Raw genomic sequence first — 25420 nt, forward strand, 5'->3', positions numbered from 1 at the left:
TCCAATACTGATGTGTGTGCAATTACGAAACTAAGACCACAGTTCTGATGGTAATTAAAATTTTGTAGCTTTTCATGTACTTGCTGCTATTAAAGTTTGATTCTCATCCAACAGCAGTGCCACATTCAAGGGGATAATAAGAGGCCTCGATACGGACTCTGTAAATTAATTATTTAAGCTGATAAAAAAGTCATACCGTTTTTATCTCATATTTGATACTAGTACTGTTTAGTTTAATTGTCCCTTTTATGTTAATGCGTACTAGGCGTTATTGAAATGTTGTTTCAAGAGTAAATTAAATCAAAGTAACAAATATTTTTATTTCATGTTCATATGTCATGCTGTGTTGTAGCCTAGAGAATGCAAAATTCTTTTCGCAATTCAAGGCTTGCGCACGTTTTACCAACGTCAAGACATCAGAAACTGCAACGTTAATCGTTCCTTATGTGACGATATTTTAGTGCCTACTGACTGACTGACAGACAGTAATGGGAGTGTTTAAAACATATAACCCTTCCAGGGGGCCTTCGGAACCATTTCGTGGAAAATAACTGAAAAATGAAATGTTATTTATAGTATTAACATTCGTAATGTGAGTAAGACCATTGAGAACTATTTTTCTTCCTTTCTGAAAGTAGAATTCAAGTTTTCGGAACTCATACTTTTTTTATCTTTACAGTTATTAAAGGTTTGAACTTACCTACATGGTACTCTGGATCATTGGAGTTAATAAAGTTGGGTTTAGATCAAAGAAATGGGTTGTATTTCACATGGTTTATATATGTACACAAGTATTAAAAACATGGAATTCTTATATTATATATCCTTAATTTTAACTCAAACTGCACTCATAACTTAATACTTTACTTTTTGTTAAACAACACCTAACTGATAGGATTAATATTTTTATACAGAAACTCTATACATTTTTACACCCCATCTTCTTACGTTATGTACCACAGGATTTTGAGGACATGATCTTGTGATTGTGTTAAAAAAGAACTCTTATCTTGCCTCCACTCTCTAGTGATCCCTGAAAATAAAGCAGAATTTGCTTTTACTTTTCATCTCTTTCTTCTTTTCATCAATATTTGTTTGTATTATTTCTACATCCTGTTTGTAGTAATGTTTTAGTTCTAGTTAATTGTTGCTACTGATAATTTTAAGCAACTCATTTTTCTATTTTTTCAACGAGATGTCATGTAAAACAATTAGTTTTGTTAATAAGTGCAATTACGTACGATAAAGTAAGGAAATTTAATAATATATATTTAATGAAACAAGAACTGCGTATGGCTTTAGATCTTTATTTGAAAAAACAACAACTTCATAGTTAATTAATGGTTCTTGATGAAGAGAAACTCACTAGAAATAAAAATATATCTCAGAAAGGCTGGTGTGGGTATTAACACTTTTATTGATTAGCAGAGAACAAAGAAGATATTAACCTGAAGATGACCTACGAAGGTCGAAACGTTGTTATTTGCTTATCAATAAAAGTGCTAATTACCAAACCAGCCGTTCTGAGATACATATTTAGTGGTTCGTTCTGCTGGGTTGTAGTGTTAAAACTAAAAAGGATAAACTATAAAAATAGACTATAGCGCGAAAAAAGAAAACCAATTCACGGAAATATATTGAATTATATGTTTTGAAAAATGTTGCTATATATTCTAAAAGCCAGAAAATAAAATGAATTAAAATAAACTGAGAACACGATTCCATCAATGTGTTAAATAGGATTTTATTACAAAAAAGAACATGAAATAGATTAAAAAAGAGCGCGGTATTTTTAATTAACTAGAATAATTTTTAATCTCTGTGTGAAACCAAAATCGTGTAGGTTGAACGACGTTAACTAGTTTTTTAATACACAAAACAAAAATAGCGCATTACATAAATTCAAAGACTAAAGTTAGCACTGATGTGTGCTCCAATGAACTTCGTAAGTATCATCACGAATCGTACTTCTGACTTTGAAAGTAATAATTTAGAGGAGCAGAGTAAATGTTTTATTTATTCTTAAATACGTCCACCGAATCCAAGTTGATCTCAAATGAGCATCAAAATTATTAGTTTACGAATCCTCATATTCACAAATAGTTTTTACTATCGCCCTAACTCCAAGAAAAAAGTGTGACGCATTTTTATTAATAATGAATATTCTTGGCTGTGTTTTTTTTCTCTCGAAGGTTTTATGCTAAACATCACGACTTTTTTCCCGAGGAAGTTTAACTACTTCATACTCACACACTGTTACACTTCCTAGTGTTTTACTTCACAGATACTTTCAGCCATAAAACATAGATTCGGCTTATTCATGGTATATACCCTAATTCATTTTGAAGATTTGTTCTAGACCATTCCCAAAACTTCCTCTGGCTCATACCGTGTTTCACATTGACTAGTGTTACTTGTGTAGCCATATTTTCCAATTCTGTATCTGGCCTTTTATCTTTATTGTTGATAACTCCAGAATAATCTGAAAAATATTCTTCCACCCCAGAGTCAGAAGACCCACAACTCCCAGAGCCACACCGACGCCTTCGGTGCTTCATTCCTTTTCTTTTCTCTTTTCGAGACAGTTCGCCGATAGATGAGCCACTAAGAGCTGATCCTCCGCTCCTACTTCTATGCTGCTGTCTTGAGAAGTTTCTGGACGGCAAATTGGACCTTAGGTCATGAAAACTCCAGGAAAGTTGCCTCTTTTTTTTTCTCCGAGTTTTGATTATTTGGTTTCCTTGAGGACTAAAGCACACCTCTGATGTGTCATAGGCTGAGTCCTCAGAACAATCAGATCCCTTTCTACCTCTGAGATGTTCTCTCAGTTTCGACCTGAAGTTCATTAGTTTCTTCTTAGCACGATTAAAGGATTTTAGGCTGAATTTTTTTAGACTAGTAAGAAAACTGGGTCTTCTCTGGAGATGGTCATCCGATGAAAATCGATTTGCTTTTTGATAATGACTGGACATTTTGGTCATCGGTAATGTCGCTACTCCATTATAGTTCATTGAACTTTGACAAGTAGAATCCGACAATTGACTTAGAGTGGCCCAGTTTTTAGCATTGTTCCCTGCATTGTAAGTACGAACACCAGATGGTAGGTGTGAAGTTTCGTTTTGCATAAGGTCACCTTGTTCCGTCTGAAGATTTTTCTGGTAAGGTACTTTTATTGTAATTTTTGTATTCCCGTGGTTGTTTTTATCCAAACGATTTTTTCTAATGTTACTATGTCTTACAGATAAACATTTCCCCGATTCATGAACATCAGCATACGTCTGAAGTTTGTGAGTGTACTTTTATCTTTTTCACACTTCCTGCTAGGGTTTCTCCTATTATCATCATATTCTTCACGTGTAGTAACTTTTGTGAATATTTCATTCACATATTCTCTTCCGCCTCTACTAAACTCAGAATATTCACTCTCGCTGCTAAGATCTATCGTTTTTGAAAGCTCCATTTCTCCTTTCTGATCATTATTTGTGGAAATATCAGTAAGTGATGTTAATGGTACATAATCTCTTGAAAATTCCTCAATTTCACATTTGGAAATGTGATGGTCTACGAAATACTGATTCGATGAATGAATGTGTTCTTCGGCTTTTCGACATCCTTTAGTTTTCTTTTTATTACTCAAGGCGTTATTGTAAACGTCATTATTTTTTTTGCTTAAAAATTTCTCCAATCTGATATCAATGTCATTTTTACAACTACCTTTTAAAGCATTATTTTGTGTAATGTTATATAAACACTGTGAACCACTCTCACCTTCTACATCTGATGTTCCTGTATTCATTTCTGAACTTTGCTGTATATTTTCTTTTGTTTCACAAACTGATTGGACTTGATTTGTAATTGTTATTGGAACAATACGAACAGTTTTTTCTGAAGTGAGATTCGAATTAGTACATGCATTATAGTTTCTTTCTGGTTTATCTTTTGGAAGTCTTGTGTCATGAACATCACTGTGCTTCTGTATCATGTTCCAAATGCATGGTCGTTCATGTTGTTGTTGTAAAAGATCTTTTTGGGGTTTATTATTTATAGTATTTCTTTGGTTAATCGAATTGCTATCATTATTTTGGTTGTAACAAATTCTGTTCCCGAGGTATTCTAAGCGTTCTGGTTTGATATTGGAAAGTATGATGGATTTATTCTCGTAAATAGTATCACAAATCTCTCCTTCCAATTGATTTTGTTTTTTAATAAAACTTCCACAAGGTAAATCTCTGGATGACGATAGTGCACGTTCAATTCTTTCAGTTGAACGACAGCGATTAATGCTTGTCATATTTCTATCACTTGCAGGTGTAAAATGCACATCATTATAATAGATTCTGTCCAAGGATTTACTGCGATTTTGCAACTCTTGTCTATTGTTATGATACGAACGTTTGTCCAGAGATTCTTTTACATTATGATTTTTGTGGCTTTTTGTGTGGCTTAAATTCTTATACATATGGTCAGAAACATTTTCTTGCGAAGAATGACCATCAATCAGCCAGTTATGTGATACCCTTTTAAAGTGATCATCATCTGGTCTATTGGATTTGTCTGTTAGTCTTTTGTATGATCTACTTATACTATTACCCTCATCATGTCTTTTCGTATACAAAGGAGATACATAAATAGCCTTTTCCGACTTTTCTTCTTCAATTCCATAAATATTTCGAGTGTGTGTTTTATTAGAATCTGTAGAAGAAGGAATATGAACCACTTCATTTTCATCATAGCTTTCAAAATCTGGTTCTTTTGTCCAAATGTTCTTCCACTTTGAGGCTCTGAGCTGCTGAGATTGGCGATTTTTCCTTCTCTCGTTGCTATAGTTTGAATGACTAATAATTGATAGAGTGTCCATTTCAGGCGTGAGAGTGTTGTGGCTATACAAAATTCTTCTAGACGTTCGGTTGCTGCTTCTATCATCGACAAAAAGCTCCAGGGAACCAATTATTTCACTTGTTTGTTTAATATTGTCTAGTGAAGAACAAACAGTCATGGCATCTTCAGTACTAGCACAGACAAAAGCATGACATTCTACAGATTTTAAAGAGCCCACACCTCGTAGAAAACATACGAAAAGCGATGGATGGGTTAAACTCACCAAAAAACGGTGTTTCTTTGCTAATTGGACATAGCTCTTTCTGTCCATTACCGCATCTGAGCAAGCTAAAGGAACGAAGGCAGCTCCAAACATCCTTCTTTTTAATATTTTAGTGTGAAAACGAACTGAAGCCCAAATAATGATGCCCGATATTGGAGTAATTACTTTTGTAACTACAGCCTCACGGCTTCCTGTTTCTTGGTCTTTTTCGTTTTCAGCCACTACTAGTCCATAATCAGATAACAAAAGATGCTGAGTCAATGCCAAAGGATGGACACTGCGTTGGTCTTCTCCTCTTCTTCTGGACTTAGTGTACAGATCGAGTAATGGCTTTTGTAAAGTTCGCATGTTCACTTTCTTTCTTCTGGTGGGAAAAAGAACACTTCCAAGATATCGCACCCGGAACCCATCATCAACTTCTTTCGGGCCAGATGATCCAGGACTGTCGCGAATGATCATGGTTAAATATCAGGTCTGTGGTTACTTATTTGATGACTTCGTTTGCATCTTCAGATTCTGAAACAGAGGTAAGTGGTGGCTTTTGAATAAGATAACCTCAGATGGGACCATTGTTAAATTACTGCTAATTGAACATCGTAAGATAAACATTTCACTGCATTATAAAATCTTAAAACACAGATTTACCCTAAAAAGCAAAAGTAAGTTGGCTTTGTATATCTGTGCAAGAAATTCATTATCAGCTAACTTGTTCTCCACTCTGTGTAAATAACGGCAATACAAACGAAATCGATACAACTAAACTACAGTTGTTCGTCTTTAAACAGAAGAATTTCGTAAAAGTTTCCAAAATATGAAAGAAGACGTGCAACCAGAAAAATTATTGAATAATCAAGTCTAGTACATAAGAATGGCCATGAGATGGCGCTAAATGTTCAATATTTTCCAAGAAATTCAATGTCAGTAAAGTATATGCCCTTATTGGGACGTGTGAGCAACGACAAGTGAAGATAGCCAAAAAAAAAAGTAGATAAAACCTGTCCTAAATTCTTTGTTCTGTACTGCCCAGAGGCTACCCTAATTTGTTGGTATTAGAAGAATTCAAAGTGCAAGTAGAGGGCTGTTATTTTGACTTTCTACATTTACATAGTGTTTAACTTATGGAGGTGTCTGGGTCTTTTTTCACGTACCAATCATTCTGTCTTAACGTAGTGTTTCTGACGCTCTATCTCATTTCTCACGTAAACATCAGTGTTAAAGTTTCCCTAAATTTACGTGCTGAAAGTCTGTATTACTCATACTACAGCAATTTTGTTGAGTTATTTATGCGTCTTAAAACACACTTCTGCGTGAGAACTGCCATGTAAGTGGGTATGAAGGTCAAATGACGGGGAAACGTAAAATTATCACACTCTCATTGTATTTATATGAATTTATTGATAGTACGTCATTTCTGAGCAGAATAGTTAACTGGATAACATAAATGATCAACATTTCGATTTGAGTTTAGAGAACTAATCCATAAATAAAAAGGAAGACGTTACATGTACTATATACGAAGTAAACAAGATGTTTACTATCACATTTTTTTCTGCACATCTACAGTCCGTGCTAATGTCTTTTTAAATACGTGTCATGTGTCGATCTTCAAAATGCTGTATTTATCCATAGGTAAAACCAAGTTTCCTATATACGTTATTTTTCTTTACAATTTCAGATGACTTCTTAGACAACGTTTTCTCGTTTTGCCTTGTACGTGATTTGTATTATAAACACCCATAATCTGAAACGAAATATTTTTATCCATTGTCCTACAATAGTTTTCCTTAAAGCCTCTTGGGTGTGTAAGTCGTTCGTTTACCCTAAGAAAACGCACTAGAAATGGTGAAATTCTTTCTCTTTTTTTTTCAACTCCATGTTGTATCTTTTTGTGCCGTTCTTAAAAAGGATGATACTGTGTGATGTGTTTAAAACGATTCTGAACTAACTGTTGCAGAAAAACCAAGGATTGTTTGGGAAAATCCCGGTTAGTTCTCAAAATGCAGCAGGCTAGGCCAATCTTGTGGTCATAACACGTAGGTGCGTAATCTTAAGAGTTGCTTGACTCGTGACTTTCTTGCGATAAAGCACCGCGTTTGAGAGTGTAAAATACAGAAGTTCTTTTAACGAAGCCATTTCCTACAGAGTGCGTCATGAAAAGTTCTCTTCTCAAAAAAACAAAAACAAACAAACAAATTGAACCCTCTTAAAATATGACAGAACTTACCAGAACATGGGAAACTAAATTAGGCTTTCATCCTTAAAATTATCCTGATAAAATGGAATTCGTTTTTTCGAAAACTTTACCCAACACAATACATTTATTTGTTCGTTATTAAGCACAAAGCTACAGAATCAGCTGCAAGTGCTGTGCACATGGCTGGTATCTAAACACGATTTTAGCATTGCAAGCTCTAAGACAAACGCTATATTTACGAAAGATTTTCAACACTTCTATTGTACAACAAGATATGAAATGTCCTAAAGTAAACACTCTGAATGCTTTATTTTCTCTCACATAAAATATGTTTAGATTTTAAATGTACCTTAGCGGCAGAGCGGTGTGCTTACGGACTTATAACACTAGAAAGCGAATTTCTGTAGCTGTTGTGGGCAGAGCACAGATAGTCCATTGTGTATCTTTGTGCTTAACTTCAAAACAACAATAGATTTTTAAATAATTTATTTTGGTGTTCACAGTTCCGGAATCACTAATCCTAGTGTGTTCTATTTTTCTAACTTTGTTGGCTTCACTCCGATAAAAAGAATCTTCAACTATTCACCACTCTCTTTCCAATTCTTTTATTTTTCGGGAAGGCTAAAAAGTTCCATCGATTTCTTAAATAATAATATATAACGTCTCATTAGTATATGGTTCACATATAAAATATCGCCAATCTAAACAGGCCCCAGCATAGCAATATAGTTAAAACGCTCGACTCCCCCATCTGAAGGCGGCAAGTTCGAATATCCGTAACATCAAACATGCTCGCCCTTTCAGCCATAGGGACGTTGTAATTTCATGGTCAATCCCAGTATTCGTTGGTAAAAGAGTAGCCCAAGAATTAGCGGTTGCTGGTTATGACTAGCTGTATTTTCTCTAGTCCTACACTGTTAAATTAGAAACGGTTAGCACAGATAACCTCGTGTAGCTTTGCGCAAAATTCAAAACAAACAAATTATTACCGAACGCTGAAATACGTTAAACTGGTACATTATATTCTCTGCTAAGATGCTAAAAATGTATTTGTTCGTTTGTTTTTCTTTGAGCACTGAACTGTAAAATGTGCTATCTACATTGTGCCCACTGCTGAGGTCAAACCCTGAATGTTAGTCTTACAATTTAAGAGGATAGGCTGTTGGAAGTGTAAAAAAATAATAATTAGGTGAAGTAATCACAGTGTTTAGTCACGTGTATTGTACTTTGCATGAAAATATTCAAGGATATTGGAGACCTAATAATACAATACATAAAAGATGTTCAGACTAATCGGTAGTTGTACCATACCAAATGTTCACTTGTTAGAACTATGAGAACATATTACAGGCCACATATTGCATATCATCTGTGAGGCGTATTCATTGCGCTTTCCATATGTGTGATAGCTTTTTTCAGAACAGGAGGAGCATTCAAAGTTTACAACTTCCCCGAAAACGCTTGACGCAATATTTTAATAAAAACTAAATACCAACTAAATCCTTATTAGTGGGCATGAATACAACTATTTTGCTCTAATATTCTTGTGTTATATTGGAAATAGGACTTATCTATGGAGTTTCTACACGTGTAAATTTTCAGTGCTATAAAACAATGTTATGTGGACACTCCCGGGTGTCGTGGTGGAGGTGTTCAGTCAACAAACCAATGTGGTGATTCATCAGAATACGATTATCTAACATACGACACATGTAACTTAGGCCTAACTTCTAAACAGCACTATCAACTTATTAAAAACAATTACCAGAACCTACACCTTAATGTCATGAGTCTATTTTTGAGATTACCTGTAAAGATTAATTGGAAAAATGGACCACAGCTTTTCAACTTCACCAACTAGCGGAACTATCGACGCAGAAATGAAAACAAATTTAATACAAGACACCAGTTTAAATCTAGCTCAGACGTATGATTACTGGGACGTCTTCTATGACTACATAGGTAGATATTTAGGTTTGCAGGGCAGCCTATTAAAGGTTACTTCAAACACACAAGCTTTACAACTTTGAATACAAGTGGCTGCATAGTTGAGATGTAATTTGTCACACATGTTCTAGATTTATGTCTCGCACATTTAATCTGGATTGTTGGTTTCTTTTATACTAAAGCCACATTGAGCTATCTGAGGTGAATTGAACTCTGGACTTTAGGGAGTTACACCCTAAAGTTGCCGCTGTTTCACCATGGGATGTTGATCAAAACTATTAACAATGTTTGTTTTGTTTGTTTGTTTGTTTGTTTTCTGAAACAAACTACAAAGCTACTCGAGGGCTATCTGCGCTAGCCGTCCCTAATTTAGCAATGTGAGACTAGAAGGAAGGCAGCTAGTCATCACCAACTACCGCCAACTCTTTTATTAACGAATAGTGGGATTGATCGTATATTATAAAGCCCCCACGGCTGAAAGGACGAGCATGTTTGGTGTGACAGGGATTTGAACCCGCAACCCTCTGATTACAAGTCGAGTGGGTTAACCACCTGGCCATTACGGGCCGCAAAATTAGGGACGGCTAGCGTAGATAGCCCTCGTGTAGCTTTGCGCGAAATTCAAAGCAAACCAAACAATCCTCGAAATTCGGTGTATAGGACGACCTCTATTGTCAAGCAAGCCTAGGATGTTACTTAAAGGCCTTCTTAGAAGTCATTTAACTGCGCTAAACTGTAATTTGGGCTGATCAATATAACAGCAAGTATGTTTTTTTTAATGTTCTTGAACAGCCAAACAGCTCAATGCAACGTAAGGTATGCCACAAGGATGTAATAAACGACTTTAGAATGTTTTCATCATAATTGAACTCCTTTTCTATTACATAAAATACTACTAAACCTTACGATATAATGATCTATTATAAAAACGTGTTTACAAAACTTGTGTACGTTAGAAACTAATTATTTATATAATATTAACAATGTTTATCATGACGGCTGAGATAAATACATTATAAATAAAAAAATGTATTGATTGATTGTAACTAGCATGCGAGATAAATAAGTTTTAATTGTGAAAAATCAAGACAAATGATATAATTATAAATATGTTATTGTAACGCACCAAAGTAAAGGTAGAAATGTAGTTTTAGTTAAGTGTGCTATTAACCGGAGAGTTCCAACTGGAGCTCTATTTTAAAACCTGCGTACAAAACGAGAGGTAAAATCAGCATTGTTTCAAGAGTAAAATGTATCTGTTTGCACAACGACAAATACTATATCATTTTGTTCAATTTGAAAACCACTCTTCGGCTGACTTGGGAATAACTTGGTTACAAAATGTTTTTTGATTTTTCTTGTTAGTTTGATGCTATGAGAACCAGGGAAATGTAACACTAAGGTGATAGAACATTCAAGAATATAGAAGTCTGGAATCTTGGGGTTGTAAACTTCTTTAATATATTCAAAAATGCTTTTGTTGATGAATGCTAGTTGAAAAGCTTTTTTAATCACGTACTTTTTGTTACTGATTACTCCACGTGAAAATTACCATATGAGACGGTAATTTATACGTTCTATAAAGTTGAACATTTATAAACTTAATTTTGCGACAATCAGGTATGAATATAGTGAAATGAGAGTACGGGCCCGAAAATGTTGGTTTGTGGTAGTACTTAGTTTCGAACCTGTTGTTCAGGTTAATAACTTCTAGATAATATTAAAAAAAAAAATAATTTAGATTCATTGTGTTTTTCAGCTGTAATCGTTTGGTGGTAATGAACACGATGGGACCTAAAACGAAATTCTACATTGATTATTATCTCTAAATAACATTATCCTTTCTTAACTTTTCCCGATTCGAACGCAGTCATATTATTTATAATATATTATTTCTGCGTAATATGTAGCATTAAAGAAATCTCATTAAAAGTAACTTAACTATTTGACTAAAACTGTCTTTTGATAGGGTTAGTTGGTCGACAAACGTAATCTTAAAATATTGTTAAAATGTCGAGTTTGTCAAAGCTATTGAACTGGTTTATTTTTATTTATAGATTTGAACTAAGTGTTGTAAAATTTGTCTGAACTATTCACACAGAATTCTTATTAAATAAGTAGTGGTCATAGTAGTAAAAGTGATTTAAGTGCATGAAATAGCTCCTTGTTAGAGAACATTACTCAACTATTCACCAGTGATATTTAAAAAAAAAGTTATTTTAAGTTACAGTGAAGAAAAGATTATAACAGATTTTTTTATCTAAGAATGATCACAGTCGTTCTTTACAGTAAACGTAAATTCAGCAGGTCTCAAACACGGACCAAATTGTTTCAATGTTGATTTTTCGTCAGTTCACACTGGTATTTTTTACGCAATACTCACACTGAACTACAGAATATATTATATTCTATTGTAATGTGTGTGTGTGCGTGTGTGTATAAAACGCCTAATTGATATGTTGGCATTGGCTTGTTTCGTTTTGTTTTTTTCATTACACTATGCAACAAAATTTTTACTTTTTCTTGTTCCTGGACAGAAAGTGTTATTTTCCAATGGTTTGTGCCAAAAGCAAAATTTGAAGAGAATAATAGGTCTTTTCCATTTACTTTCTAGAAAATTCTCTATCAGCTACTCAGCACTGAATCTACGTGGAATGTTCTGTAAAATGTTGTAGAACTTACGAGAATTTTCAAGAACCTTTCAGAATTTTCTAGAACTGTCCATAGTATATATACAGGGTGAGCCAAAAGTAGGTGGACAGCATTTGGAATAGGTTTATGTATCGGTTATATTAATGCAATTGTATATTATAACTATGTTGCAACTATATTATTTGTGTTATATAATTACAATTTTATAATTACATTTCTTTTAATTTAATCTGTTTTCTTTTTTTTTAGATTGTTAATAGAACCCATAATGTCAAATACTTTAAATACAGATAAAAGAATATGGGTGTTAAAAGAGTATTGGAAATCTCAAAATACTGAAACCGTAAGGAGAAAGTGGGTTGAAACATTTGATACTCCAGCTCCAAAAAGACAAACCATTTACCGTATCCGTGACAAATTCGACGCCACTGGCTCAATCCTTAATGCTGCTAAAACTGGTCGATCCAAAACAGTCTGTACAGAGAATAATAAGCAACGTGTTGCCGATGCATTTGTTCAAAGTCCAAACAAATCCACCAGAAGAGCTTCTATGGAATTGAACATACCACAAACCTCTATTAGGCAAATTATAACGCAAATTGGGTTGAAACCCTATCGACCACAACTAATTCATGGCTTATTGGAGGATGATCCAGACAGGCGACTGCAATTTAGTGAAATTATGCTGAACAAGATTGAAGAAAACCCAGGAATTTTAGATAACATTGTGTGGAGTGATGAAGCTTCTTTTAAATTATCCGGTCATGTCAATAGACATAATTGTGTTTACTGGTATAGTGAGAACATGCATTTAACATTAGAACAACAGCTAAATCAGCCTGGTGTCAATGTTTGGGGTGGTGTTTCAAGTTCTGGTGTTTATGGACCATTTTTTTTTTGGACGGAACAATTACAGGAGATAAGTATCTCGAAATTCTAAGGAATCAAGTTGTTCCCCAGTTACAGCAACAACCTAATTTACATGACTTTTATTTTCAACAAGATGGGGCCCCTCCACATTATTCCAAAGGAGTTCGTGAGTATCTTGATGAAACATTTCCATTGAAATGGATTGGTCGAAGAGGTCCAATCGATTGGCCGGCACGTTCACCGGACTTGACCCTATGGATTTTTTTCTTTTGGGAAGTACTCAAGGAAAAGGTTTATAGTCAAAACCAAGAAGTGTCGGTGATTTAAAAATTACATAAGAGATGCATTTCAAGAAATTAATGCCCAGAGTGACTTGTGCAAAAATGGTTGTCGAAGCGTAAGAGGTAGACTTCAAAGCTGTGTAAATCAAGAAGGAAAACAATTTGAGCATTTGCGTTAATAAATAACATTTTATTTTCATTAATATAATTGTCTTATTACATATAGTTGTACGTATACGTGATCTCTAAATAAATGTTTTTTTACTGTCCACCTACTTTTGGCTCACCCTGTATATATATACTTTTACAACATAAGCAATTAAGAAATAACACATACTATCCAAGAACAGAATTTGTGTTACACAGTGTTATCATTCACAACCCAGCCGGTGTGGCCTAATGATTAAAATACTAGGATGCGAATCAGTAGTTTTATGTGATGTCTCTGAATATGCTCCGTACATTTAGTTGTGGGCACATTACACGAGTGAAGAGAATTCGGTTATTAAGGTGAAAAGTGGAAAATGTCCTTGTAGCATCAGATAGTGCTGACCTACTGTACATCGTTAGGTCAGTAGTATGAAATTATGGAGACTAAATGTGAACCTTAGACAGCCTCTGAACTGCCAGTGTAATCAACATGCTGTTCAGGGTAAAATATTCATATTTTAGTATAAATAACTTCGATATTTGTTTCCTGGTTAATTATTTCGCGTATTTGAAGTATTAATTTAATAAAAAAATACGAATTACGACAGAAACAACGCGTATTTATTCGTTAAACTTTTCGTACGAATCTGTTCACATATTTTGCATCCTAAGCCTTTTAAAAATAATAGCTTCGTTAATCATTCGTACAAAACTCATCTTGCTTTAAAAATCTCCTTTATGAATACATGTACTTTGATTGTCTTATTATTTTGTGTTGTAAAGTTAACTCCATTCTTTAACTGCTAAATAAGAATCTATAACCTCCGCTCAGGTCTTTAATTAAACAAAAACTAGCTACGAAACTTCCCCTTTAGTACATGAACTATTCTACATTACAGGAAGAGGAAATTAATCTCTGTACTTTTTTGCCTTTTTATCAGTTAAGTTTGCTGAATAGCAAACAAACTAACTGAATTTAAACGTTTAACATGTTTGTGTATACAATATTTACCAAACACCTTAAGATAAAAACCGATCCTATCCGAAGTTAAAATAAATATTTATATTTAAACACAAACCACGCTTAAAAACGGCCTGGCCTGGCGAAACGCGTAAGGCGTGCGACTCCTAAATCGAGGGTCGCGGGTTCGCGCCCGCATCGAGCTACACATGCTCGCCCTCCGAACCGTGGGGGCGTATAATGTTACGGTCAATCCCACTATTCGTTGGTAAAAAGTAGCCCAAGCGTTGGCGGTGGGTGGTGATGACTAACTGCCTTCCCTCTAGTCTTACACTGCTAAATTAGGGACAGATAGCCCTCGAGTAGCTTTGCGCGTTATTCCAAATCGCTTGAAAACTTTTTTTTTTTTTTTTTTCAAACGAAGCTACTTTCGACTTCCTCGCATTTTTATTGTATACTTAGCATACAGTCATACAAGTGTAGGTGTCTACACTGTTTGGCCTTCACATTGGTAAAATTAAGCGCTACCTGCCAAAATACAATCTTATAAGCACGTGGGACAATAAATGAAGACTTGTCATAATCCAACAATCATTTATCTTATTCAGTACATCAACACCGGAAACACACAACGGAAAGTCAACTTAGATTATATTATTAACTATGGATGATTATGGGCTTTTGCGAAAGAAATCTTGTTAATTAAAGACAGCCTCACTATTCTTAACGATAAATAATTTTCTTTTTACTGAAATATCTTTTAACCTGATGTAATAATTCCAACTTGATTTACTTGTATGCTTTAATAAATACGTATATAATAAATGATTTATTTTGCTTCAGTAATACTGATGATATGGTCTTTGTTGTAGTTCCTGGGCAGTTGTTTGAGTTGTGGTTATAATCAGATTTATTTTTCAAATTAAATAATATTTGTTGTTGTTGTTGTTTTTTGACAACGAGAGAAATTATAGGTATAAGCGACTGCAAACGTAAATCACAACAACGAAATATAACAGAGTTTACTCAACGGAAGAAAACACACATGCCGTTCAAGCATTAGTAGTAATTAAAAATATAACATATTATCATAACAATTTAATAAAAATACGTTGATTTTAAATCTTGATAGATCAAGGAAAGCACGAAAGTAGTATTTACCGTCAAACTAAATTAACTAAAGAAATTACTTAGATTTTCTTTCCCTGTCTAATTAGATCATTATGGTTCTTTTCGGTGAGCGCAGCAGAGATAACTCATTGTACAGTTTTACGCTTAACAACAAATAACCCAACGTTAAAGATTGATAAGTTCCGTTTGCCAAGTGGAATTAATATTCTCTTGTTAAATACTATTAGTTTTTTACATTTTTATTAAAATTAAAAAGATTTAGTCTCGAAGAGTAACAGTCTCTGCAGTCTATGTGAAACTGGATTTAGTCTACTTTAGACCATCTTTAGTCAGACTTTCTGCGTGTGTGGGGTTACAGCAAAACTATATGGAGCTACCTGATGCATGCAATGAGGAAACTCGAACCTCTGCTTGCAGTGTTGCAAATCTGCCAGTGGAAATGCATCTTCTGAAGAACCTCTTTACCTTGCATAGCGTAAAATCGATAAACTTTTATAAACAGATTATTTTATAATCAACACTTTTTCTGTTTTTAATTGTTGTATATTTTCAATATTTTCTTCGTATTTCTATCTGGAAGAACGTCTTTAGTCAACGCGGAATAGATATGAAATGAAATTACACAAGAATTTAACAGATAAACAAATGCACGTTTGTTAACTTCAATATTTTCTTTTAGACACTCGTTTTTGCTTACAAACGCTTGGCATTATCAACAATATTAAAACCCCGATTGGCTCCATTAATTTGATGTTTTTGTGCATCAAATCATTACAGTTCATGTTTATACCGTTCTTTAAAATTGCTTCATCACACTAATGATTTCACTTTCAGTCTGCGGTTTACGTTTACAAAAGGCGAAAAATTAGAAAATGACATTTTTCACTGTTCATCCTGAGTCTTGAGAACAATGTCTTTATTAACCTCTTAGTAGCAGTACCTATTTAGACCTCGATTACTGTATTGAGTCAGCTACTTATCAAAATCATGTGTGTTTTCTTATAGCAAAGCCACATCGGGCTAACTGCTGCGTTTACCAAGGGAAATCAAACCACTGCCCTTAGCGTTGTAAATCCGTAGACTAACCACTGTACCAGCGGGGAACATCATGTAAAGACTAGTAAACGGTTAATAAACGGTAAGAAATGGGGTTAAACTTCTATTTGTTTGTTTGTTTGTTTTTCAAATTTCGCACAAAACTACAAGAGGGCTATCTGCACTAACCGTCCCTAATTAACAGTGTAAATAAGACTGGAAGAGAGGCAGCTAGTCATCACCACCCACCGTCAATTCCTGGACTACTCTTTTACCAACGAATAGTGGGATTGACTGTAACATTATAACGCCCCACAACTGAAAGGGCGAGCATGTTTGGTGTGAGAGGGATTCGAACTCACAACCCTTAGATTACGAGTCGATCGCCCTAACCACCTGGCCATGCCGGACCGAAACTTCTATTTAGATAGATAGATGTGTAGGTGAGCAGACGAATGGATGGACAGTAATAATAAAAAGAAACAACTCCAGCTTTATGAGTATTTGATGAAAGAAAAGCGTTTACAGAAATGTGAATACATCTTTTATAATTCTATTGCAAATGGTGATACACACACATTCTCCATGGTATATATATACCCAAGCATACGTAAAAAATATACGTACATATACACATACGATGATATATTTTTATATATCCACATTTACAGCGAGTTAATGACGTTAATATAATCCCTTCCGGTTTTCTTTAACCACTGTAAATCACAGTTCCAGTTCTGTGAAACAAGTCTGCTGTATCATTATTAGGCTTAGCATTCAAGTATTCAGAACAAACACGTAAGTCTAACCTATTAACGAAGTTGCTTAAACATTTTTGTTTAATGATTAACAGAATCAAAAGCTTTGGCTAAGTCAAGAAAAACAGCAATTGGATGAAGATCAGAATCCAAAGCTTCTGTAATACTTCCCACAAGTTTAGCAACAGCAACCTCCGTTCCAAGCCCAGGCCGAAAGCCAAATTGAGAAGGAGACAAAACTGAATGTCTATCAAGAAATGATAAAATTCTAATCTTCATAGATTTTTCAAATAGTTTAGAGAAATGTATTAATAAGGAAATAGGTCTATAATTCGTAAAATCAGAAATATTACCAGATTTATAAATAGGAATGACCATTGATAACTTTAAAGCATTAGGAAACTTCCCTTGAGTAAAAGATAAATTAATTAAAAAGTCAAAATTGGTGCAAAAGATTAGCATTAGCTTTCAAAATCTTAACCGAAACACCATCTACACCATTAGAAGCTGAATTTGATAAGGAGAAAATATTATTCATAGTTTCAGATACAGTAACAGGATATAGATAACAAGAAGAAGAAGGAGCAGGAGGCATGCCCTGAGAACAAAATTTAGGATTGGAGCAAGTAGATTTAGCAACATTAACAAAAAAATAATTCAAATCAGATAAATCAGTAGTACCAAAATTACAAAATTTCTTATTTTTTTTTTTTAACATCAATAATAGAGTTAACAATATTCCAATTCTGTTTAATAGTTTTAGCATTCTTAAACAGGTTATGATAATAAGTCCATTTAGTCTTACGGGTCAAGCTAACAACATAATTCCTTAAACACTTAAATCTAATCTTTAGATAAATATCATCAGGAAATTGATGTACTTTCTTTTTTTAACTTATCTCTTTTAATCATTAACAAAACCAATTCACTGGTAATCCATGGCTTAATTTTTCTAAACTTTCGTGACACAGAAACAGTAGTAGTACAACTTTGAATACAATCAGTTAACACTTCAGCAAAATTATCATAAGCAACATTAACATCAGAACAATTCATAACACAGGACCAATCTGAAAAATTCAAACATGATGCATAAATTTTCACGAAAACGATCGTAAATGACACTTTCTCCTAATCTGATAAGAAAATTGCAGGTTTATCTTTTTACAACATTAATTTTCTTACATAAATACTTATACGCTTTGCATTATTTTATGTTGTGATTATTTTGATTTTCTTTGAAAAGCAAACAAACGCATGCTGAAAATTATATTTAATAAACGTTTAACAGCTGGCCTTTTGAAATACGTATGCCACAAACTTCCATTTCCATGCAATGAGCCCCTAGTGAGTACAAATAGGTATATGGAAAATAAAATATTCTTAATCCGAGAAATTACATATAAGGAAACAATTTGCTCTCATCAATTCTTGTAAAAAAGTCCCCCAATAGCACAGCGGTATATCTTCTGATGTACAACACTAGAAACCAAGTTTCAATACCCGTGGTGGGCAAAGCAGATATAGCCCATAGTGTGACTTTGTGCTTAATAACAAACAAACCATACAACGGTATAGAAAAATATAATTTTTAGTTAAATCAGTACTTTAACCTCATTACGGAGGGGAGTGAATCATCCATGTTTTTTTTTTAATTCCATCATCGAGGTTTTTATCAAGCTTTTTAAATACGTACTGTTAGGGGGTTAATAATAATGTTTATTTCTTGTTGATATATATACTGAATCCCGGCGAATTAAGCCTAATTAAATTCATACAGATCTCCATTACTTGTTGCTATATCTCAAACTAACACGTTTCCAATATGTGTAAATGTATAAGCGATCGGCACCATTATCGTATTAATATTTTCATGATATCTGTAAGTGCAACGAGATAAAAGCAGTCACCCAATGGTACATACAACGTTATGTCTGCAGACTTACGACGCTGTAAACCTGGTTTCTATACTACTGGTGGGCAGAGCACATTGCGTATATTTTTGCTTAACTACAAACAAACAGAGAGAAAATGAGTGAAATTACTTCAATTTGTTCGATTCAAAATTTATAACAGATTGGTTGATAAACAGGCAGACCGAACATATATAGATTTTGAAAAGCAGCGAGAACTTTATCAACACTTTTTGTCTTGAATTCTGTTTTATCAAACCGTAACTTCGAGCACCAGAAGAACTTCCTGTTATTTAATCTTTTATGCACATAGTTAACATGCAATATATATATATATACATTACTTACACAAAATATAACAAAGAAAATAGAAGAAAAGAGAAAAGTCTAACTTCTGAAAGCTATCAGATTATCGGGTTTCTAAAATAGTGAGGTTAGGATTTGATGTAAAGTTGCTGGTAGTGCAAAATAAATCAGGTATACCTACTTATAGAGAGAATAGTGCAGCTGCTTCATACAATTGTGTTAATATGCGGGTTTGAGGGTGGATCGGCTAAGCCTTTTATTTTTGTAATATAACAAATTTTGACGTACATAGTACACTACTTTCCTATTACAGTATAAAACGTAAATATGTTTGCTAGTGTTAAGTTCAGCTTCCCATGCAGTGTTACAACAGGATGAGTTTTGGTTAACTTTTTACTGGATGTTCACAGATTTTATATAAACAGATACGTGATTGTTTAAGCTATATTTCATGGAAATTGTTTTCCAGATTTAATCTAATAGCACTTTTTTACATTTTTTTTTTCTGGAGGAGGGCGTGCCCCAGACCCTCTTACCATTAGCATGCTTTGCATGTTCATTGTACTTCGCACAATGTACTGGTTTTCGATCTCAAAAATTAAGTTTCCCACTTTCTGAACTTCTGCTTTCTGCCTCATACTGTTTCTATTTTTGATAGAGAATTAGATATATGTATAGAGAAGAAAAATCAGAGGCTTATAAAATGATTGTAATGACTGTACAGTGCTATCTAAAACATGATACTTCTGTTTGAAATGTATCAACAAAAGATGAATAACTCTACGGTATGTACATGTTTCTCGCTGACTATACAGTGTAAAAACTACTTTAAAGACCAACAGGTAAAGTCACGTCTTTCAGTGTTCCAGTTCGTGTTCGAACAGGTTGTCTAAAATCATAGTCTGCACAAAAGCTACAACTCACATCTAGGACAACATCTTGGAACCTCAGCCGGGTTGACTTTGGTTAAAAATACTGGCATACAGTAAAACTGGTGAATGTATTTTATATTTATGAAGCATACATCACTTCAGTGTTTAAAAGAAATTATAGAAGTTACTTCGCGCGCAACCACATGATGTTACTAGCTACGTTATTTTGTTGAGTATCTAGAATATCAACCAGAAGTACATACAGTACTATGAAGTAATGTCATCTTCAGTAACCATATGTAGTTTCAATTTGATTCTACAAAGTACGTTATTGTCACTTGTTAGTAATGAAAAATGTTTTAGGTATTTTTGTAACATTGAAAGATTCTCAAAATTTGATCCTGAAGATTAAAACCCTGAAACACAGTATACAGCTGAGCTCACACTTTTGAAAGTCTAGGCCTAAAACATGCAACTTAAAATATCTCTAGACGTAACCTGCCTGCACAGTCCGGACAACATACTGGAATAGTCTTTAAATTCTCAGTAATATAATTAAAAATAGCTCAGCAATATAGATAGGGAAATTTTAAGGTTATTTTACAGGTTATATTTATGTAAAGTCATAATAAAAGCTTCAGTAAGCGAGTATTTTCTGATAAACTTTTATTTTAAATTCACTGAATAATTATGGCCAACTTAGAAGTGAACGTAGAAAAGAACTAACTTGACGATAAAGTGAATTAACGTTCCTCTGCTAAGAAAGCTGGACACACGCTTTACTGAAGAACTGGATGTACCGCCTCGGTGTAAGTGATTCAAACCTTGTGCCGACGGCAAGGTAAACTGCTACTCTTAACACAGATGTCGCTTATTCATTTTCTACCTTTGGTTCTGTCTAGCTTATATGTAGTTTTTAATACTCTTTATTTATTTGCTTATATTAGTAATGATATAAAAAGGACTACACTGAGAATATAAAATTGATAAACGAGACGAAACAAACTAACCTTTCTAAAACTAACTCATAAGAGGTTGTACAAGATAACACTGCCACCGTTAACAACGTAGACATCAGTTTTGTTTCATGCCAGTTCCCAGCAGCTCGGCTACAGAAATTCGTCTAGTGATACCATATATGCTTTTAGCGGGACAAAGTTAGTCTAGACTAATTTCTGCGCATGAGATAAAATAATCCCAGTTTTGGGTTATTTCGCAAGGGTACCTCTCTTCTGACAAAGGTTAGAAGTGGATGCTATACATGAGCGCCATATTTGTCACCACAGCACGTGCTCACCATCTTTACTATATATAGCAAGAGAGAAATCACGAGTCCTCAAGCAGGTTATAGACTAACTTCATCCCCCCCTGCCACATAAATATATAAGCATCCGGGAACTGATAAAAGTGGTAGAACAGCCTTTGCAATCTTAGGGTGGAGCCAAGACAACTTGTATATATATATATATATCCTCCAGGTATTAAACTAATCTGTTTCTATGGTTACCTTTTATGTTCTTTTCTAATTACCATTCTCTGATTTGCCAGAATAAAGGACAGAAGAAAAATTAACAAAGCTTCAGAACAATATTTGTACATGATGCCAGTTTTGACAATGAATTGTATGTGCACAATGCGAGCAGCAATATCTATTTTATTATCTGAATGTTTGAAACAGTTAGATATGTCTGTATATGGTAAGGTAACCGTGGTCAATGTTACTGTGCATTTCTTTAATTCAATTTCAAAAAGAGCAAAAGGGCGTCTAGGAGATTTTGTGTAAGACAGAAGTAAGCTTATACAGCCTACATAACTGTCTCCAAAAGAAGAAAAAAACAGATGAAAATTATCTTGTCATTCGTTACATTTACGATACAGTTTTATCAGTCTATATATTTTAGTGTTCTAATGTTTTAAGTTCCATTTAGCCTTATTTTCCTTGTGCGTAATTTAAAATATGTTTTAAAACGAATAAACAACAAATAGGTTATTCATTAAAATTTTGAAGACGGTGTTTTAAATTCATAACATTTGTTTCAATATTAATTATTAGCCACATACGATCAGTCGTTATCTATGAAATTCATTATTTATTTAAATATAGGCATTTAATTTTAATAGACAAACTAGTCTTAGCAGTACGAAACAAGAATTCTGTTGAACTATGTTGTGACGTGTACTACCTGTTAATTCATATAAAACGTTACTTACTTATAGTAAACACAGTTACTCGGTTAATATTTTTACTGTTACAAAGTTAGCAGTCCACTCCAGCTTAAACTGTACGAAGGAATCACTCATTTATACACATAAAAAAGTAAAGCTTCTCAATAAACATGCAATAAGCAATCTCAAAAAAGATGCCACCGGTAAGCCAGTTAACGTTAAGAAATATATCATACATCTGCGTTATAACTACTTTCTAAAAACACGAACTTTTAAGTATACACCAATCAGAAAAAGTAAATCCCATGATGAATTGCTTGATTGTTTGTAATTAAACATAAAGCTATACAATGGACTATTTGTGCTCTTTCCAGTACGGGTATCGAAACCCGGTTTCTTGCTTTGTAAGTCACCAGGTATACCTCTGTGCCACTCGGGTATGGCCGAGTAAAATTGTAATCCACCAGCCCAGTTGTTTTCAAACTTTCTACCATGTTTTGTTTTGAAGTATAAACCTATGCCTAATTAAAAAAAAAATTAACAGCAAAAATTAATATCTTTAACATTGACCCCTTGTCTTTACTGGCATGATTGAAAAAAAAAATATACAACAATATTTGCCAGATACAGTTGAGTCTATAGAGGCTACGAGCAGAAATATAACAGGGGTTTCGTTTGGTTTTGAATTTCGCGCAAAGCTACACGAGGGCTATCTGTGCTAGCCATCCCTCGCTTAGCAGTGTAAGACTAGAGGAAAGGCAGCTATCCATCATCACCTACCTCTAGGAATACTCTTTTACCAACGAAAAGTGGAATTGACCGTCACATTATAACGCCCCCACGGCTGAAAGAACGAACGTATTTGGTATGACGAGGATTCGAACCCACGATCCTCAGATGAGGAACCAAGTGCTTTAACCACCTGGCCATGCCGGGCCTATAAAAGTAGAAAACAGTATGCATATATAAGTACGGGGGAAGCAAGTATTAGGGTTACTATAAACCTTATAATTTATACAATTATCTCTTTCGCGTGCCATCGATAATTGCTACACGTACTACCAATGGTACGGGTTTGAGATCTACTGAATTAATCAAAAGTTCTACTGAAAAATAATTTCTTCTACCTAGTGTTTATATATTCAAAACACATGCCAATCAAACTATCACTTGAGTCAAACGTATATGGTACAAATTATTAAAACTGTGAAGTTTATGTTATAATTTTAATAAACATACTCAGTGTGTTTCACTGATTCATTTAATGCTTTGTTTATAACATGAAAACGACGCCTGAACGTACAAACTGAAAGACGAATTAATTCACGTTCTAGATAACAATATGTTATTTACGTGCATTAAAATCACTTTTACTTTATAATTTTTTTTAATCATTAGTTAACGGTTACCTTGTAAGAATGATACTAATAACTTTCGAAAATGTTTACAAGGAACAAAAGAAGTCAAAATGCAAAAATATTTCTTTAAACGTGTTCGTTTTAGTGCAAAGTCACATTGAGCTACCTGCTGTGTCCATCGCGAGGATCGAACATTGGGTTTTAGCCTTTTAAGTCCGTAAACTTACCGTTAATCCACCGAGGCCTCTTTAAAAACATACGTAAGATAACAGTAAGTCAGGATCAGACGTAATACTTTACTTTCTTCTCTCTCTCTGCCTTTTTTTTTATCGTTTAACTTAAGACTGCTGCACCTCTTTCTCAGTGCTTGTTGATCTAGTGTTTCGATATGTCAGTGCCTGTTTCCTGCACTCTTGTCCAACGAGAGTGAACGCCTTCAGACATGAGGGGTGATTTCACTTTTACTCACCGCCGCGTTCAGACATGGGTGTAGCACGTCTATGAAGCATCTTGTAGAAACAGGTCGTCATAATATTTACCTTAACTACACTGGGCACGTAATACCAAGACACTGAAGGCGGACAGGTTCTCTACCAATGTATTACAGTTTTCTTTATATTCGCTTTTTGAGAATAATTTTCTCCAGGTTAATTATATTGATTTTGTACTGTATACTGTTATTTCTATTTCTTTCCTACAATTTATTTTCATGTTTTATTTTTACCATTATTCTGTAAGTTTATCTACCATGCTGACGAAGAAATTGTACTGTTCTTTAATACTGTGAATTCAGATTGTATTAATATTCCATAATCAAAGGTTCTCATACCAGAACTAAATAAACTCTCTCTGAAGAACAGCATTAATAAAGCATCTTACAAAGAAGGACGTACAATTCTAGTAAATAAAAATCAGAAGGAATTAAAAAAAAAAACATCGAAACAAAAAAGGAACATCGATAACACTATGTGACACAAATAACACTATGTAACACGGATAACACTACGTGACACAAATAACACTATGTAACACAGATAACACTATGTGACACAAATAACACTATGTAACACAGAAAACACTATGTGACAAAAATAACACTATGTGACACAGATTTTGTTCCTGGATAGTATGTGTTATTTCTTAATTGCTTATGTTGTAAATGTACAGGAAGTGGCCATTATTCCATTCAAACTTTGCTTTTGTGACCTGGATAATGAAATTTAGAAATTAACCTATTTTTTATCTAAAAAAAGGGCAAATTTGCACATTTTCATTTACATAAGGTCTGAATAAAATAACATATGAATAAATTAAATATAAATAAATTACATGTATTTATACTAAAGTTATACAAAAATGTTTAGAAGTGAGTAGTTTTTCGAGATTTGCGTCTGTAATGTAAATCACTTTCACGTATCAGCCTCCAAATATAGTTTCCCATCATGTTTTCGTTATACGCTCCTTGGTAGCGGCGTTCAAAGTCCAGTATATCTTAGTGGAAACGCTCGCCTTGCTCCTCTGAATATGCTTCCATGTTTTCCTTGAATTTATCAAGATGAGCGTCAAGGATAATGACTTTCAGGGACATCCTGCAGCCCGATTTGCCGTAGTTCTTTACCAGAGCCTCAACCAGTTCCACAATTTTCGGCCTTGTGATTGCCCAAGAAGCCCCGAACCATTGCAACAAAGCTGCCCCAAGCTTTTCTTTCTTTCCTACTGAGCTTC

The 25420-nt window shown here is 34.1% G+C and overlaps 1 protein-coding gene across 3 annotated transcripts; it reads right to left on the reverse strand.

The window, feature by feature from the left end:
- Nucleotides 1–1724: 1724 nt before the first annotated feature.
- LOC143238022 (uncharacterized) lies at nt 1725–24685 on the reverse strand. Of its 3 annotated transcripts, XM_076477906.1 has the most exons (3): nt 23923–24685; nt 23118–23274; nt 3236–5617 (listed from the first exon to the last, which is right to left on the reverse strand). In XM_076477906.1, exon 3 carries the CDS (start codon nt 5558–5560, stop codon nt 3236–3238), a length of 2325 nt encoding a protein of 774 aa, XP_076334021.1. In that variant the 5' UTR covers nt 5561–5617; nt 23118–23274; nt 23923–24685. The 3 variants fall into 3 exon arrangements, with proteins under 3 accessions (XP_076334020.1, XP_076334021.1, XP_076334022.1); XM_076477905.1 differs by lacking the exons at nt 23118–23274; nt 23923–24685 and adding an exon at nt 21182–21527 and having other exon boundaries at nt 1725–5617; XM_076477907.1 differs by lacking the exons at nt 23118–23274; nt 23923–24685 and adding an exon at nt 20899–21175.
- Nucleotides 24686–25420: the final 735 nt, after the last annotated feature.

The sequence above is a fragment of the Tachypleus tridentatus genome, chromosome 13 (genome assembly GCF_004210375.1).
Source record: "Tachypleus tridentatus isolate NWPU-2018 chromosome 13, ASM421037v1, whole genome shotgun sequence".
NCBI lineage: Eukaryota > Metazoa > Arthropoda > Merostomata > Xiphosura > Limulidae > Tachypleus > Tachypleus tridentatus.